Source organism: Salmo salar, chromosome 02 (assembly GCF_965601325.2).
Source record: "Salmo salar chromosome 02, fSalSal1, whole genome shotgun sequence".
In the NCBI taxonomy this organism is placed as follows: Eukaryota; Metazoa; Chordata; class Actinopteri; order Salmoniformes; family Salmonidae; genus Salmo; species Salmo salar.
This window is the reverse complement of record NC_138292.1, coordinates 85,597,501-85,616,543: the sequence shown is the minus strand read 5'-3', so window position 1 is coordinate 85,616,543 and position 19,043 is coordinate 85,597,501. Positions and strand designations below refer to the sequence as shown.

Here is a 19,043-nt window from a genome sequence, read left to right as displayed (position 1 = left end):
ATATTATGAGTACAACGACTGCAATTAGAAGGCATCATGTTAATGTTACTTAGCTTCGGCTGTTTGAAGTCCTGACGAACCATGTCCAGATAAAACCTCCGGAGTGAAAAAGTTGAATGAAAAAAGTTGAGTGAGGGAAAAACTAAATATATATATATATATATATATATATATATATTATATATATAAAAATATAAAAAATATAATATAAACGGTAATCAAAAAGTAAAAACCGTGAGGATAGAGGTCATGTCTGTCTAGCTCACCACTGAGGATAGAGGTCATGTCTGTCTAGCTCACCACTGAGGATAGAGGTCATGTCTGTCTAGCTCACCACTGAGGATAGAGGTCATGTCTGTCTGTCTCACCACTGAGGGTAGAGGTCATGTCTGTTTAGCTCACCACTGAGGAAAGAGGTCATGTCTGTCTGTCTCACCACTGAGGGTAGAGGTCATGTCTGTTTAGCTCACCACTGAGGAAAGAGGTCATGTCTGTCTGTCTCACCACTGAGGATAGAGGTCATGTCTGTATAGCTCACCACTGAGGAAAGAGGTCATGTCTGTCTGTCTCACCACTGAGGATAGAGGTCATGTCTGTCTAGCTCACCACTGAGGATAGAGGTCATGTCTGTCTGTCTCACCACTGAGGATAGAGGTCATGTCTGTCTAGCTCACCACTGAGGATAGAGGTCATGTCTGTCTAGCTCACCACTGAGGGTAGAGGTCATGTCTGTCTAGCTCACCACTGAGGATAGAGGTCATGTCTGTTGGAAGCTAATGTGTGTGTAGCTAACTTGTGTGTGTAGCTGACGTGTGTGTGTAGCTAACATGTGTGTAGCTAACTTGTGTGTAGCTAACTTGTGTGTGTGTGTAGCTAACTTGTTTGTAGCTAACGTGTGTAGCTAACTTGTGTGTAGCTAATGTGTGTGTAGCTAACTTTTGTGTAGCTAACGTGTGTAGTTAACGTGTGTGTAGCTAATGTGTGTGTGTAGCTAACGTGTGTGTAGCTAACGTGTGTGTAGCTAACGTGTGTGTAGCTAACGTGTGTGTAGCTAACTTGTGTGTAGCTAAAGGTGTGTGTGTGTGTAGCTAACTTGTGTGTGTGTAGCTAACTTGTGTGTGTGTAGCTAACTTGTGTGTGTGTGTAGCTAACTTGTGTGTGTGTGTAGCTAACTTGTGTGTGTGTGTGTAGCTAACTTATGTGTGTAGCTAACATGTGTTTGTAGCTAACATGTGTGTGTAGCTAACGTGTGTGTAGCTAACGTGTGTGTAGCTAATGTAACCGATGTGAAATGGCTAGTTATTTAGCGGTGGTGCACGCTAATAGCGTTTCAATCGGTGACGTCACTCGCTCTGAGACTTGAAGTAGGGTTTCCCCTTGCGTTGCAAGGGCCGCGGCTTTTGTGGCGCGATGGGTAACGATGCTTCGTGGGTGTCAGTTGTTGATGTGTGCAAGGGTCCCTGGTTCGAGCCCGGGTTGAGGCGAAGAGAGGGACGGAACCTACACTGTTACACTAAATTGTGTGTAGCTTACATGTGTGTAGCTAACGTATGTGTGTGTGTGTAGCTAACTTGTGTGTAGCTAACATGTGTGTGTGTGTGTGTGTGTGTGTGTGTGTGTAGCTAACTTGTGTGTGTTCCAGTCCCTGTACGTAGTACTTCCTGGTCTGCTGGACTGTAACCCGTTCCCAGTGGACAGCTCTGAACCCTGCTGGAGAGGAGGTACAGGGTTTCCTGAGCCCGTACGCAGGGTCCTGCAGGTACCATACACACACACACACGCACATAGGTTAGACACACACACACACACACACATATGATTCCTGCATGGAATATATTTGGCATTATACAGTTTTACATTTCTGTCACTTTGGTGTGTGTGTGTGTGTGTGTGTGTGTGTGTGTGTGTGTGTGTGTCCAGGTGTTCCAGTGCAGTCAGGAGTTACTCCAGGGGTACCAGGTCCACTCAGAGGTCCAGGCCCAAATGTTCTCCTATCTCTTCTTCTTCTCTAACGTATCTCTCTTCAACCAGCTCATGGACAAGGGTGAGACACACTTGGACACACTTGGACACACTTGGACACACTTGGACACACTTGGACACACTTGGACACACTTGCACACACACACACACACACACACACACACACACACACACACACACACACACACACACACACACACACACACACACACACACACACACACATTTACATTTCATTTGACATTTTAGTAATTTATCGAGAGCGACTTCCAGTTAGTGCATTCATCTTGAGATAGCTAGGTGAGACAACCACATCTCAGTCATAGTAAGTACATTTTCCTCATTAAGGTAGTTATCTGCAAGGTCAGAGATAGAAGGAAAAAGTCAAGTGTTATTTCTCGAAAGGCAAGGCTGTGATTTTTTTGTGTGCTGTGGGATGATTTAAGACACTCTTTGAAGAGGCAGGGTTTCAGATGCTTTCAGAAGATGGGCAGGGACTTTCCTGTCCTAACATCAGGGGGAAGATGGGCAGGGACTCTCCTGTCCTACCTTCAGGGGGAAGATGGGCAGGGACTCTCCTGTCCTAACTTCAGGGGGAAGATGGGCAGGGACTCTCCTGTCCTAACATCAGGGGGAAGATGGGCAGGGACTCTCCTGTCCTACCTTCAGGGGGAAGATGGGCAGGGGACTCTCCTGTCCTAACTTCAGGGGGAAGATGGGCAGGGACTCTCCTGTCCTAACTTCAGGGGGAAGATGGGCAGGGACTCTCCTGTCCTAACTTCAGGGGGAAGATGGGCAGGGACTCTCCTGTCCTAACATCAGGGGGAAGATGGGCAGGGACTCTCCTGTCCTAACTTCAGGGGGAAGATGGGCAGGGACTCTCCTGTCCTAACTTCAGGGGGAAGATGGGCAGGGACTCTCCTGTCCTAACTTCAGGGGGAAGATGGGCAGGGACTCTCCTGTCCTAACATCAGGGGGAAGATGGGCAGGGACTCTCCTGTCCTAACATCAAGGGGAAGCTGGATCTACCATTGGGGTGCCAGGACAAAGAAGAGCTTTGACTGGGCTGAGCGGGAGCTGCCGTCCGTAGGGGTGGGAGGACCAAGAGACCAGAGGTGGCAGAACGGAGTTCCCCTTGCATCTCCATAAGCAAGTACCAGGGTCTTGAAGATGATGCGAGCTTCGACTGGAAGGTAGTGTGGTGAGCGGAGGAGTAGGGTGACATGGGAGAACTTGGGGAGATTGAAACACCAGGCAGCTGCAGCGTTCTGAATAAGTTGCAGGGGTTTGACAAGCAGGGAGCCCAGCCAACTGAGAGTTGCAGTAGTCCAGACGGGAGATAACAAGTGCCTGGATTAGGACCTGCGCCACTTACCTGTGTGAGATAGGGACGTACTTTACGGATGTTGTAGAGCATGAACCCTTGCAGGAGTCACTGCTGCAGGAGTCAGTTGATGTTAGCAGAGAATAACAGGGTGTTCTACAGGTTTTTGTAACTCTGTGGAGGGGGGACACTTTGGAGTTGTCAACCATAATGGAGAGAAGTCTTGGAGCGGGGTAGGCCTTCCCCCCTGGAGGAAGGAGCAGCTCTGTCTTGTTGAGCTTGAGGTGTTGCGCCAATCATACAAGCTGAGATGCGTGACGCCACCTGGGTGTCAGAAGGGGGGGAAGGAGAAAAGTAATTGAGTGTCATCTGCATAGCAATGATGGGAGAGACTGTGCGGTTTTGATAGAGCCAAGTGACTTGGTGTATAGAGAGAAGAGGAGAGGGACGAGAACTGAGCTCTGGGCAAGCTAAATGTATATAGCTCCAGTAAAATAGGTCTGTTGAGCATGAAAAAACCCAGCAGCGTTGCAGTTCTTGACACACACCGGTGTGCCTGGCACCTACAACCATACCCCTGTTCAAAGGCACTTCAATCTTTTGTCTTGCCCATTCACCCTCTGAATGGCACACATACACAATCCATGTCTCAATTGTCTCAAGGCTTAAACATCCTTCATTCACCTGTCCCCTCCATTCAATGCCAAAAGAGAATGCCAGGAGTGTGCAAAGCTGTCATCAAGACAAAAGGGTGGCTGCTTTGAAGAATGTCAAATATAAAATATATTTAGATTTGTTTAACCTGTTGGGGAGAATATGCATATAATTAGTAGATTTGGATAGAAAACACTCTAAATTTTCTAAAACTGTTTGAATGGTGTCTGTGAGTATAACAGAACTCATATGGCAGGCCAAAACCTGAGAAGATTCCATACAGGAAGTGCCCTGTCTGACAATTTGTTGTCCTTCTGTTGCATCTCTATCGAAAATACAGCATCTGTGCTGTAACGTAACACTTTCTAAGGCTCCCATTGGCTCTCTAAAGCCGCCAGAAAGTGGAATGGGGTGTCTGCTGTCTCTGGGCAAAGTACAACAGCTCTGTTTGTGAGTGGTCAACCTGGGGACAGTGAGACTGAGATGCGCGTTCACGAGAATTCTAAAAAAAATTCTTTCAGCCTTTGAATGAATACAACGTTACCCGGTTGGAATATTATCGCTATTTTACAAGAAAAATAGCATAAAACTTGATTTTAAACAGCGTTTGACATGCTTCTAAGTACGGTAATGGAATATTTTGACATTTTTTGTCACAAAATGCGCCCGCGCGTCACCCTTCGGATAGTGACCTGAACGCACGAACAAAACGGAGCTATTTGAATATAACTATGGATTATTTGGAACCAAAACAACATTTGTTGTTGAAGTAGAAGTCCTGGGAGTGCATTCTGATGAAGAACAGCAAAGGTAATCCAATTTTTCTAATAGTAATTCTGAGTTTAGTGAGTCCCAAACTTGGTGGGTGTCAAAATAGCTAGCCGTGATGGCTGAGCTATGTACTCAGAATATTGCAAAATGTGCTTTCGCCGAAAAGCTATTTTAAAATCGGACACCGCGATTGCATAAAGGAGTTCTGTATCTAAAATTCTTAAAATAATTGTTATGTATTTTGTCAACGTTTATCATGAGTAATTTAGTAAATTCACCGGAAGTTTTCGGTGGGTATGCTAGTTCTGAACATCACATGCTAATGTAAAAAGCTGTTTTTTGATATAAATATGAACTTGATTGAACAAAACATGCATGTATTGTATAACATAATGTCCTAGGAGTGTCATCTTATGAAGATCATCAAAGGTTAGTGCTGCATTTAGCTGTGGTTTTGGTTTTTGTGACATATATGCTTGCTTTGAAAATGGCTGTGATTATTTTTGGCAGGGTACTCTCCTGACATAATCTAATGTTTTGCTTTCGCTGTAAAGCCTTTTTGAAATCGGACAATGTGGTTAGATTAACGAGAGTCTTGTCTTTAAAATGGTGTAAAATAGTCATATGTTTGAACTGTCGCCGGAGGCTCTGGACTGGACAGGCGCACTACAGGCCTAGTGTGTGGGGCTGGCTTTGGAGGCACCAGACTGGTAACACACACCTCAAGGCCAGTGCGAGGAGCAGGAGCAGGACGAACTGGACTGGGCTGACGCACTGGAGGCCTAGTGCGTGGGGCTGGTACTGGAGGTACCAGACTGGAGACATGCACCTCAAGGCTAGTGCGAGGAGAAGGAACAGGACGTACTGGACTGGCCTGGTTCTGGCTTTGGAGGCGCCAGACTAGAGACACGCACCTCAGGGCTAGTGCGAGGAGCAGGAACTGGATACACCGGGCCATGAACAAGCACTGGAGGTCTGGAGCGCACAGCCTGCACCACCCATCCTGGCTGGGTAGTCACAGTAGCCCTGCACAGTGCTGGCACAGGGCGAACTGGGCTGTGCAGAGGCCTGATGGCTGCCGTGCGTAGAGCAGGCGCAGGGTAGCCTGGGCCTAGGAGACGTACTGGTGGCCAGATGTACTGCGCAGGCATACTCCTACCTGGCTGGATGCCCACTCTAGCACGGCACTTGCGAGGGGCTGGAATCGCTCGCACCGGACTGTGCGTGCGCATGGGTGAGATTGTGCGCACTTCCGCATAGACTTCTCTCATTATCCGCTGCTCCCCATAATAAGCACGGGGAGTTGGCTTAGGTCTATTTCTTGACCTAGCCACTCTTCCCGTGTGCCCCCCAATTTTTTTTTATTGGGGCTGCCTCTCACACTTGCCAATCTGCGCGTATAATGCCTTCTAATGACGTTGCTCCGCCTTGGCTGTCTCCAGCTCCTCCTTAGGTCGCCGGTACTCCCCAGCCTGGTGCCAAGGTCCTGCCCCGTCCAAAATTTCCTCCCATGTCCATGACTGCAAATCCCTCTGCTGCTCCTTCCTCCGCTGCTTGGTCCGTTGGTGGTGGGTAGTTCTTTCACATTCGTTGTAAAGATGGGACCAAGGCGCAGCGGGAATGTATAAACTCATCTTCTTTATTATGAAGAAAACCAAAACAAACACTTAATCAAAACAACGACGAAAGAACAGCTACACTTACGGAACAACTACCCACAAAAACCCATGAAAAAACACCCCTACTAAATAGGACCTTCAATTAGAGGCAACGAGGAACAGCTGCCTCCAATTAAAGATCAACCCTATAAACTAAACATAGAAAAGGAAAACTAGAACGAACATAGAAATATACTAACATAGAACATTAACCAAAAAACCCGTAACAAACACCCCCTACCACATCCTGACCAAACTACAATAACAAATAACCCCTTTTACTGGTCAGGACGTGACATCACTATTATTCTACAATGTAGAAAATAGTAAAAATAAAGAAAACCTCTTGAGTCGGTGTGTCCAAACTTTTGATTGGTCCTGTGTATATATATCTATATATATATATATATATATATATATATACATATATATACATATATATATATATATATATATATATATATATATATATATATATATATATATATATATATATATATATACATACACACACATACATACATACATACATACATACATACATACATACATACAGTTGAAGTCGGAAGTTTACATACACCTTAGCCAAATACATCAGTTTTTCACAATTCCTGACATTTAATCCGAATAATAATTCCCTGACTTAGGTCAGTTAGGATCACCACTTTATTTTAAGAACGTGAAATGTCATAATAATAGTAGAGAGAATGATTTATTTAAGATTCTATTTCCTTAATCACATTCCCAGTGGGTCAGAAGTTTACATACAATCAATTAGTATTTGGTAGCATTGCCTTTAAATTGTTTAACTTGGGTCAAACGTTTCAGGTAGCCTTCCACAAGCTTCCCACAATAAATTGGGTGAATTTTGGCCTATTCCTCCTGACAGAGCTGGTGTAACTGAGTCAGGTTTGTAGGCCTCCTTGCTCGCACACGCTTTTTCAGTTCTGCCCACAAATTTTACTTGACTATCTTGACTTTGCTGTCCTTAAGCCATTTTGCCACAACTTTGGAAGTATGCTTGGGATCATTGTCCATTTGGAAGACCCATTTGCGACCAAGCTTTAACTTTCTGACTGATGTCTTGAGATGTTGCTTCAATATATCCACATTATTTTCCAACCTCATGATGCCATCTATTTTGTGAAGTGCACCAGTCCCTCCTGCAGCAAAGCACCCCCACAACATGATGCTGCCACCCCTGTGTGGGTACAACATCACCGATGCACTTGCTAATAAAGTTGCTCACCGAATCAGCGTTTTCATCAATGTTGTTGTTCGACGCTATGCGGAACATATCCCAGTCCGTGTGATCGAAGCAATCTTGAAGCGTGGAATCCGATTGTCTGGACCAGCGTTGAACAGACCTGAGCGCGGGTGCTTCCTGTTTTAGTTTCTGTCTATAGGCTGGGAGCAACAAAATGGAGTCGTGGTCAGCTTTTCCGAAAGGAGGGCGGGGGAGGGTCTTATATGCGTCGCGGAAGTTAGAATAACAATGATCCAGGGTTTTGCCAGCCCGGGTCGCGCAATCGATATGCTGATAGAATTTAGGGAGCCTTGTTTTCAGATTAGCCTTGTTAAAATTCCCAGCTACAATAAATGCAGCCTCAGGATATGTGGTTTCCAGCTTACATAGAGTCAAGTCAAATGAAGCTCTTTGAGGGCCGTCGATGTGTCTGCTTGGGGGGGAATATACACGACTGTGATTATGATCAAAGAGAATTCTCTTGGTAGATAATGCAGTTGGCATTTGATTGTGAGGAATTCTAAGTCAGGTGAACAAAAGGACTTGAGTTCCTGTATGTTGTTATGATCACACCACGTCTCGTTAATCATAAGTCATACACCCCCCGCACTTCTTCTTACCAGAGAGATGCTTGTTTCTGTCTGCGCGATGCGTGAAGAAACCAGGTGGCTGTACCGACTCAGATAGCGTGTCTCGAGTGAGCCATGTTTCCGTGAAACAAAGAACGTTACAGTCTCTGATGTCTCTCTGGAAGGCTACCCTTGCTCGGATTTCGTCTACCTTGTTGTCAAGAGACTGGACATTGGCGAGTAGTATGCTCGGGAGTGGTGCGCGATGTGCCTGTCTACGGAGCCTGACCAGAAGACCGCTCCGTCTGCCCCATCTGCGGCGCTGTTGTTTTGGGTCGCCGGCTGGGATCCGATCCAATAGTTATATTTTGTTTGTTTTTAAATCATATCCTTCAGTTACCCTCAACCTCTCCCATCTATCTCTGAACGCCATCCAGTTTGATTTCTATTTGCCCATATATTTTTACCTGTGCTGTTTCACTAAAGTTCAGAACCTATATACATTTTACAGACACAGTATATTTTACATTAGTTATCTTGTTGTTATTAGTCCCACCCACTCAACCCCTCCCATCAAGCATTTCGCTACACTTGCATTAACATCTGCTAACCATGTGTATGTGACCAATAAAATTAGATTTGATCTATCTCTTAACCTCTCTAGAGGGTGTGGGACGCTACCGTCCCACCTGGCCAACATCCAGAGAAATTGCAGAGTGCCAAATTCAAAAACAGAAATACTCATTATAAAAATGTGTAAAACATACAAGTGTTACACATCGGTTTAAAGATTAACTTCTTGTTAATCCAACCACGGTGTCAGATTTCAAAAAGACTTTACGGCGAAGCAAACCATGCGATTATCTGAGAACATCGCCCAGCAGACAAATCATTACAAACAGTAACCAGCCAAGTAGAGGAGTAACAAAAGTCAGAAATAGCGATAAAATGAATCACTTACCTTTGATGCTCTTCATATGGTTGCACTCCCAAGACTCCATGTTACACAATAAATGTTCGTTTTGTTCGATAAAGTCCCTCTTTATATTCAAAACCTCCATTTTGTTGGTGTGTTTTGTTCAGTAATCCATCAATCAAATCTTTTTTTACCATCTCTGACATGGTGGAATAATACTGTGTTCTCTGACATGGTGGAATAATACTGTGTTCTCTGACATGGTGGAATAATACTGTGTTCTCTGACATGGTGGAATAATACTGTGTTCTCTGACATGGTGGAATAATAATACTGTGTTCTCTGACATAGTGGAATAATACTGTGTTCTCTGACATGGTGGAATAATACTGTGTTCTCTGACATGGTGGAATAATACTGTGTTCTCTGACATGGTGGAATAATACTGTGTTCTCTGACATGGTGGAATAATACTGTGTTCTCTGACATAGTGGAATAATACTGTAAGGCTTGGATGTCGTACAGGAGGAATCAAATGCAGGAAGCAGCAATACAGGGTAGTGGCTTTAATAAGCACAACGGCTAAAACACAAGCCTTCCCAAAACAGCGATCAAAGCGCACAACAAAACAAGGTGCCCCAAACACAGGGGACAAAACACTGTTGGCGCAAACACACGCACTACTGCAAAATACAAAATCAGAGTGTCACCAAGCAAAGCAAACAGAGAAACAATCCCACACAAAGAGCAGGCGGGCCTGCTGGCTAATAAAGCCCGCTAATCAGCCCAACTAGGAACAGGTGCACCTAATAACGAAAAGGGGGGAAAACAAAAAGGGAATCAGTGGCAGCTAGTAGGCCGGTGACGACGACCGCCGAGCGCCACCTGAGCAGGAGGGGGGCCACCTTCGGTAGGAGTCGTGACAGTACCCCTCCCGACGCGTGGCTCCCGCAGCGCGCCGACACCGGCCTTGAGGGCGACCCGGAGGGCGAGGCGCAGGGCGCTCCGGGTGGAGGCGATGAAAATCCCTCAACAGGGACGGGTCCAAGACGTCCTCCACCGGTACCCAGCACCTCTCTTCCGGGCCGCACCACTCCCAGTCCACGAGGTACTGCAGGCCCCTCACCCGGCGTCTCGAGTCCAGAATGGCCCTTAAGCTGTACGCCGGGGAGCCCCCGATGTCCAGAGGGGGCGGAGGGACCTCCGGCACCTCACTTTCCTGCAGGGAACCAGCTACCACCGGCCTGAAGAGAGACACATGAAAAGAGGGGTTAATACGGTAATAGGAAGGGAGTTGTAACCTATAACACACCTCGTTTATCCTCTTCAGGACTTTGAAGGGCCCCACACACTGCGGCCCCAGCTTCCAGCAGGGCAAGCGGAGGGGCAGGTTCCAGGTCGAGAGCCAGACCCTGTCCCCCGGTACGAACACGGGGGCCACACTGCGGAGGCGGTCAGCACTCCTCTTCTGCCGTCCACTGGCTTGCTTCAGAGATTCCTGGACGGCTCTCCAGGTCTCCTTGGAGCACTGCAACCAGTCCTCCACTGCAGGAGCCTCGGTCTGGCTCTGGTGCCATGGTGCCAGGACCGGCTGGTAACCCAACACACACTGAAAAGGTGACAGGTTAGTGGAGGAGTGACGAAGTGAGTTCTGGGCCAACTCAGCCCATGGAATGTACCTCGCCCACTCCCCTGGCCGGTCCTGGTAATACGACCGCAGAAACCTGCCCACCTCCTGGTTCTCCCTCTCCGCCTGCCCATTACTCTCGGGGTGATAACCGGAGGCAAGCTAACCGAGACCCCCAGACGCACCATAAACGCCTTCCATACCCTGGACGTGAACTGGGGACCTCGATCAGAGACAATGTCCTCCGGCACCCCATAGTGCCGGAAGACGTGGGTAAATACGGCCTCGGCAGTCTGCAGGGCCGTAGGGAGACCGGGCAACGGGAGGAGACGGCAGGACTTTGAAAACTGATCCACAACGACCAGAACCATAGTGTTCCCCTGAGATGGAGGGAGATCAGTCAGGAAGTCCACTGACAGGTGAGACCATGGCCATTGTGGAACGGGGAGGGGCTGTAACTTCCCTCTCGGGAGATGCCTAGGAGCCTTACTCTGAGCGCACACCGAACAGGAAGAGACGTAGAACCTCACGTCCTTAGCCAAGGTGGGCCACCAGTACTTCCCCCTAAGACCTCGCACTGTCCTCGCTACACCAGGATGACCCGAAGAGGGTAGAGTGTGGGCCCACCGAATCAATTGATCACGGACACCAAGCAGCACGTACATGCGGCCCGCGGGACACTGTGACGGCGCGGGCTCCTCCCTTAAGGCCCGCTTGATGTCCGAGTCCAACTCCCATACCACCAGTGCCACCAACCTAGAAGCCGGAATGATGGGAGTAGGATCGATGGGCCGATCCTCCGTGTCATAGAGACGTGACAGCGTGTCGGCCCTCGTGTTAAGGGAGCCTGGTCTATAGGAAATGGTGAACCTAAACCGGGTGAAGAACATGGCCCACCTTGCCTGACGCGGATTCAGTCTCCTAGCTGCCCGGATATACTCCAGATTCCGGTGATCGGTCCAGATGAGAAAGGGGTGCTTAGCCCCCTCAAGCCAGTGTCTCCACACCCTCAAGGCTTTTACCATCGCTAACAACTCCCTGTCCCCCACATCATAGTTGCGCTCCGCCGAACTGAGCTTCTTCGAAAAGAAAGCGCAGGGGCGGAGTTTCAGCGGCACACCTGAGCGCTGTGATAGCACGGCACCCACCCCAGCCTCCACCTCCACTATGAATGCTAGAGAGGGGTCCGGGTGTGCCAACACGGGTGCCTCGGTGAACAGCACCTTCAACCTGTTGAAGGAGCTGTCCGCCTCAGGCGACCACCGCAAACGCACCGGCCCCCCCTTCAGCAGTGAGGTAATGAGAGCCGCTACCTGGCTAAAACCTCGGATAAACCTCCGGTAGTAATTGGCAAACCCTAAGAACCGCTGCACCTCCTTCACCATGGTTAGAGACAGCCAATTGTGCACGGCCTTAACGCGGTCACACTCTATCCACACCCCCGTGGTGGAAATGCGATAACCCAGGAAGGAGACGGCTCGTTTGGAGAGCACACACTTCTCAGCCTTGACGTACAGTGGGGGAAAAAAGTATTTGATCCCCTGCTGATTTTGTATGTTTGCCCACTTACAAAGAAATGATCAGTCTATAATTTTAATGGTAGGTTTATTTGAACAGTGTGAGACAGAATAACAAAATAACAAAAAAATCCAGAAAAACGCATGTCAAAAATGTTATAAAATGATTTGCATTTTAATGAGGGAAATAAGTATTTGACCCCTCTGCAAAACATGACTTAGTACTTGGTGGAAAAACCCTTGTTGGCAATCACAGAGGTCAAACGTTTCTTGTAGTTGGCCACCAGGTTTGTACACATCTCGGGAGGGATTTTGTCCCACTCCTCTTTGCAGATCTTCTCCAAGTCATTAAGGCTTCGAGGCTGACGTTTGGCAACTCAAACCTTGAGCTCCCTCCACTGATTTTCTATGGGATTAAGGTCTGGAGACTGGCTAGGCCACTCCAGGACCTTAATGTGCTTCTTCTTGAGCCACTCCTTTGTTGCCTTGGCCGTGTGTTTGGGGTCATTGTCATGCTGGAATACCCATTCACAACCCATTTTCAATGCCCTGGCTGAGGGAAGGAGGTTCTCACCCAAGATTTGACGGTACATGGCCCAGTCCATCGTCCGTTTGATGCGGTGAAGTTGTCCAGTCCCCTTAGCAGAAAAACACCCCCAAAGCATAATGTTTCCACCTCCATGTTTGACAGTGGAGATTGTGTTCTTGGGGTCATAGGCATTAACGATCATTCTCTAGTCCTCAGTCCGGTAATGAATGATCATTCTCTAAGTACTAGACCTCAGTCCGGTAATGAATGATCATTCTCTAGATCCTCAGTCCGGTAATGAATGATCATTCTCTAGTCCTCAGTCCGGTAATGAATGATCATTCTCTAAGTACTAGACCTCAGTCCGGTAATGAATGATCATTCTCTAGACGCCTCAGTCTGGTAATGAATGATCATTCTCTAAGTACTAGACCTCAGTCCGGTAATGAATGATCATTCTCTAGTCCTCAGTCCGGTAATGAATGATAATTCTCTAAGTACTAGACCTCAGTCCGGTAATGAATGGTGTGGCAGTTGAGCAAGTAGCTAGAGGAAACTATTCAACTAGACACAAACTGGTTGAGTCAATGCTGTTTCAACATAATTTGTCAATGTATTTGTGACGTGAAGTCTAGGTGTAAAACACATTTGCGATTTGCAAAAAGTAATCAACCAGTGTTGTTTCCATCTCATTTCAACCCAACATTGAAATTTGGGTTAAACTTCAACTTAAATACAATTCCACCCGGCATAAACTGGTTGAATCAATGTCGTTTCAATGTAATTTGTCGAAGTATTGTGAAGTGACATCTAGGTGGAAAATACATTTGGATTTCAACCTTAGAAACAGAGAACAAATGAATCCTCATGAATAAGGAACAATGAAAAATAGTCCAAATAAACCCTATTTAATCTAAAGATTTGTCAGAGGAATAGATGGTTTGCAGCATGGATCAGATGAGATGGAGGTCATTACCACTGAATACACTCATAGGGATATTGTAGGTGCCACAGAATGTTTTATTATCCCATTAAGGTTGAAAAAAGGTTGGGAACCACTACACAACCACACACAGAGAGAAACAGACACACACAGAGACACACACAGAGAGAAACACACAGACAGACAGGCACACTCCCATTAGACTGCCTCAGGGTAAATCCCTAGACGAGGAATTGTGTGTGTGTGTGTGTGTGTGTGTGTGTGTGTGTGTGTGTGTGTGTGTGTGTGTGTGTGTGTGTGTGTGTGTGTGTGTGTGTGTGTGTGTGTGTGTGTGTGTGTGTGTGTGTGTGTGTGTGTGTGTGTGTGTGTGTGTGTGTGTGTGTGTGTGTCAGCATTTTGATGGCGGAGAGGAAAGCAACTCGTGCTTTAGATGTGTCCTTGACAACCTCCCACTCCCCTTCCCACCTCCTCTCTTCTCTTTTCCTCTGATGGTCTTTATTAATGGATGGGGGGATGGGGAGGAAGAGAGATGTCTGGGATGGAGGGTAAGATGGGGGAGCTAAAAGCAATGTAGGGTGAGAGCTGATGACCTTCCTAACAAAGATCTTTCACTCGCTCTCTCTCTATTTCTCTCTCTTTCTCTCTCCCCCTTTCTCTCTTTCTTTTTCTTTCTCCCCCTTTCTCTCTCTCTTTCTCTCTCCCCCTTTCTCTTTCTCTCTCCCCCTTTCTCTCTCTCTCTCTCCCCCCTTTCTCTCTCTCTGTCTCTCTCTCTGTGTTTGAAAGCACTAGATGTATGAATGTATATATAGACTACATGGTCACTACGGGACAGCTCTAGCAGGGCAGAAATTTGACCAACTGACTTGTTGGAAAGGTGGCATCCTATGACGGTGCCACGTTGAATGTCACTGAGCTCTTCAGTAAGGCCATTCTACTGCCAATGTTTGTCTATGGAGATTGCATGGCTGTGTGCTCGATGTTATACACCTGTATACACTTGAAGGGGTGTACACATATATAGTGTAGTTAGTCCACATACTGCTGGCCATGTAGTGTATCTGTTTCTCTCTCTGTTCAATGATGTTTCTCTGGCGATGGTATCCATGGTAACAGCAGGTAGAGCCAATGTCAGATGCCATAGCAACCAGGTCAGAGAGAAGCAATGAGAGGTAGAGAGAAGCAATGAGAGGCAGAGAGAGGCAGAGAGAGGTAGAGAGAAGCAATGAGAGGCAGAGAGAGGTAGAGAGAGGTAGAGAGAAGCAATGAGAGGCAGAGAGAGGTAGCGAGAGGCAGAGAGAGGTAGCGAGAGGCAGACAGAGGTAGAGAGAGGCAGAGAGAGGCAGACAGAGGCAGAGAGAGGTAGAGAGAGGTAGAGAGAGGCAGACAGATGCAGACAGAGATAGAGAGAGGTAGAGAGAGGTAGAGAGAGGTAGAGAGAGGCAGACAGAGGCAGACAGAGGCAGACAGAGGTAGAGAGAGGCAGAGAGAGGTAGAGAGAGAGAGCTGAGTGGTATTGTGTGTTAGTGTTTGCTGTGACAAACTGTGACCTGTAAGCAGATTATATCAGAAGACCATTTCTGCTGAGGACTACGGTCTAGGTTTTGTGTGTGTTGTATTTGTAGTGTCTGAGGGGTTAAGGTTCAGTCATGTCTCTCAGAGCAGCGAGGACAGATTATCATATTCCCAGACTATAAGCCTATTGGGGGGGGGGGGTACCCATTGGCTGGGGCGGAGGGGGGATGGAGCTGTACCCCTGGGGTGGGGTAGGAGGAGGAGGAGGGTTGGACGGGGATTAGCTGCTGGACCTCTTAAAGTGGCACTAATGACTACTCCAGTCTCCTTTCTCAATAGGTGGTCCAGGTTAGTCATGACATAGCACAAGCGGGGGGGGGGGGGGGGGGGGGCTAATGACATCATGGATTCCCATCAGACCAGCTCCTTTAGGTTTTTAACTCAAAATTTGAGAGAGAGGGAGAGAGAGAGTACTACATCACCCACTCACCCCTCCCTCACCAAACATGTACAGCAGGCTGATAGAGAGTAATGATTGGTAGACTGCGGTCTCTGTCTCCATAGTAACACCAAGTTCTGGTTAGCTACTAGATGGTGAGAGAGAGAGCGAGAGAGAGAGAGAGAGAGACCCTCTCTGCCCTAGGAACTCCGCAATTCTGGAGAAAAGTTGATCACAAATATTCCATCAGGAAATGTGTTCTACAACAGACTAACCAGACAGGTGTGGAATGTGTTCTACAACAGACTAACCAGACAGGTGTGGAATGTGTTCTACAACAGACTAACCAGACAGGTGTGGAATGTGTTCTACAACAGACTAACCAGTCAGGTGTGGAATGTGTTCTACAACAGACTAACCAGTCAGGTGTGGAATGTGTTCTACAACAGACTAACCAGACAGGTGTGGAATGTGTTCTACAACAGACTAACCAGACAGGTGTGGAATGTGTTCTACAACAGACTAACCAGACAGGTGTGGAATGTGTTCTACAACAGACTAACCAGACAGGTGTGGAATGTGTTCTACAACAGACTAACCAGACAGGTGTGGAATGTGTTCTACAACAGACTAACCAGACAGGTGTGGAATGTGTTCTACAACAAACTAACCAGACAGGTGTGGAATGTGTTCTACAACAAACTAACCAGACAGGTGTGTGTGTGTCTGTGTGGTATGTGGTGTCTGTGTCTCTGTGTGTGCGTGCGTGCTTGTCTGTGTCTCTGTGTGTGTGTAGGTCCGTCGCGGGGCTGGTTCCAGCGCTCTAAGGTTCTCCAGGTACAGGCCTGTGTCAGGATGGTTCTAGAGTGGACTAGGAAGGCGGGGCTTAGTTACCTGGCAGACAAGTTCTTCAACAAGTTCAACAGCGCTGTCAGCATCCTGGCCACACCCCCTCAGCAGCTAACACAGGTATCACACACCTGACCTCTGACCTCTAACCTTTTCTCACCTTCAAGGTCCAATGCAGCCATTTTTATATCAATATAAAATCATTTCTGGGTAAGAATGAAGTACCTTACTGTGATTGGTCAACAAGAAACAAAAAAATAGTTTCTTAGCAAAGAATTTTATCTCTCTATATATTCTGATAAATGTATCTCTATATATCCTGATATATTTATCACTCTATATATTCTGATATATTTATCACTCTATATATTCTGATATATTTATCACTATATATTATGATATTTCTATCTCTATATATTTTGATATATTTATCTCTCTATATATTATATTTTTATCTCTATATATTCTGATATATTTAGCTCTCTATATATTCTGATATATTTATCTCTCTATATATTCTGATATATTTATCTCTCTATATATTCTGATATATTTATCTCTATATATTCTGATATATTTATCTCTCTATATATTCTGATATATTTATATCTCTATATATTCTGATATATTTATCTCTGTATATATTCTGATATATTTATATCTCTATATATTCTGATATATTTATTTATATATTTCTAGATGAGTTGGAAGGGGCTGTGTGCGGACCACCCCAGTCTAAAGCTAGTCTATATATTCTGATATATTTATGTATATATTTATCTATATATTTCTAGATGAGTTGGAAGGTGCTGTGTTCGGACCACCCCAGTCTGATGCCGGTCTATATATTCTGATATATTTATTTATATATTTCTCTATATATTTCTAGATGAGTTGGAAGGGGTTGTGTTCGGACCACCCCAGTCTGAAGCCGGTCTATATATTCTGATATATTTATTTATATATTTCACTATGTATTTCTAGATGAGTTGGAAGGGGTTGTGTTCGGACCACCCTAGTCTGAAGCCGGTCTATATATTCTGATATATTTATTTATATATTTCACTATGTATTTCTAGATGAGTTGGAAGGTGCTGTGTTCGGACCACCCCAGTCTGATGCCGGTCTATATATTCTGATATATTTATGTATATATTTCTCTATATACTTCTAGATGAGTTGGAAGGTGCTGTGTGCGGACCACCCCAGTCTAAAGCTAGTCTATATATTCTGATATATTTATGTATGTATTTCTAGATGAGTTGGAAGGTGCTGTGTGCGGACCACCCCAGTCTGAAGCCGGTCTATATATTCTGATATATTTATTAATATATTTCTCTATATACTTCTAGATGAGTTGGAAGGTGCTGTGTGCGGACCACCCCAGTCTGAAGCCGGTCTATATATTCTGATATATTTATTTATATATTTATCTATATATTTCTAGATGAGTTGGAAGGGGCTGTGTGCGGACCACCCCAGTCTAAAGCTAGTCTATATATTCTGATATATATATATTTCTCTATATATTTCTAGATGAGTTGGAAGGTGCTGTGTGCGGACCACCCCAGTCTGAAGCCGGTTCAGCTGCATGGACTATTGACTCAGTACCAGTTGACAGCTGAGATGGGGCCTGTTCCTCTCTGGCAGCCCAGTAGTGAGGATGAGGCATACATATACAGGACAGGTACCTGTTGGGGGGGGGTTTAGCACATATCAGTTTATACCTGTATGTGTTAACATGTCTGTGTTCATTTTAACCCCTGCTGTGTCCATTTTAACCCCTGCTGTGTCTATGTGGATTCTAACCCCTGGTCTGCTGTGTCTATGTGGATTCTAACCCCTGGTCTGCTGTGGCTATGTGGATTCTAACCCCTGGTCTGCTGTGTCTATGTGGATTCTAACTCCTGCTGAGTCTGTGTGGATTCTAACCCCTGGTCTGCTGTGTCTGTGTGGATTCTAACCCCTGGTCTGCTGTGTCTGTGTGGATTCTAACCCCTGGTCTGCTGTGTCTATGTGGATTCTAACCCCTGGTCTGCTGTGTCTATGTGGATTCTAACCCCTGGTTTGTCTGTGTGGATTCTAACCCCTGGTCTGCTGTGTCTATGTGGATTCTAATCCCTGGTGTGTCTGTGTGGATTCCAACCCCTGGTCTGCTGTGTCTGTGTGGATTCTAATCCCTGGTGTGTCTGTGTGGATTCTAACCCCTGGTCTGCTGTGTCTATGTGGATTCTAACCCCTGGTGTGTCTGTGTGGATTCTAACCCCTGGTCTGCTGTGTCTGTATGGATTCTAACCCCTGGTCTGCTGTGTCTATGTGGATTTAACCCCTTGTGTGTCTGTGTGGATTCTAACCCCTGGTGTGTCTGTGTGGATTCTAACCCCTGGTCTGCTGTGTCTGTGTGGATTCTAACCCCTGGTCTGCTGTGTCTGTGTGGATTCTAACCCCTGGTCTGTGTCTGTGTGGATTCTAACCCCTGGTCTGCTGTGTCTGTGTGGATTCTAAC

General features: G+C 46.2%; 1 protein-coding gene across 2 annotated transcripts in view; it reads left to right on the top strand.

Moving 5' to 3' along the window:
- Positions 1–19,043, top strand: part of LOC106563988 (Ras association and DIL domains) — an 88,823-nt gene that overhangs the window by 48,893 nt on the left and 20,887 nt on the right. For both annotated transcript variants that reach the window (XM_082967826.1, XM_082967828.1), the window contains exons 12-15: positions 1,643–1,759; positions 1,921–2,044; positions 16,485–16,657; positions 18,074–18,224. In XM_082967826.1, the coding sequence (XP_082823952.1) occupies positions 1,643–1,759; positions 1,921–2,044; positions 16,485–16,657; positions 18,074–18,224 (565 nt within the window). The remainder of the gene's footprint in view (positions 1–1,642; positions 1,760–1,920; positions 2,045–16,484; positions 16,658–18,073; positions 18,225–19,043) is intronic.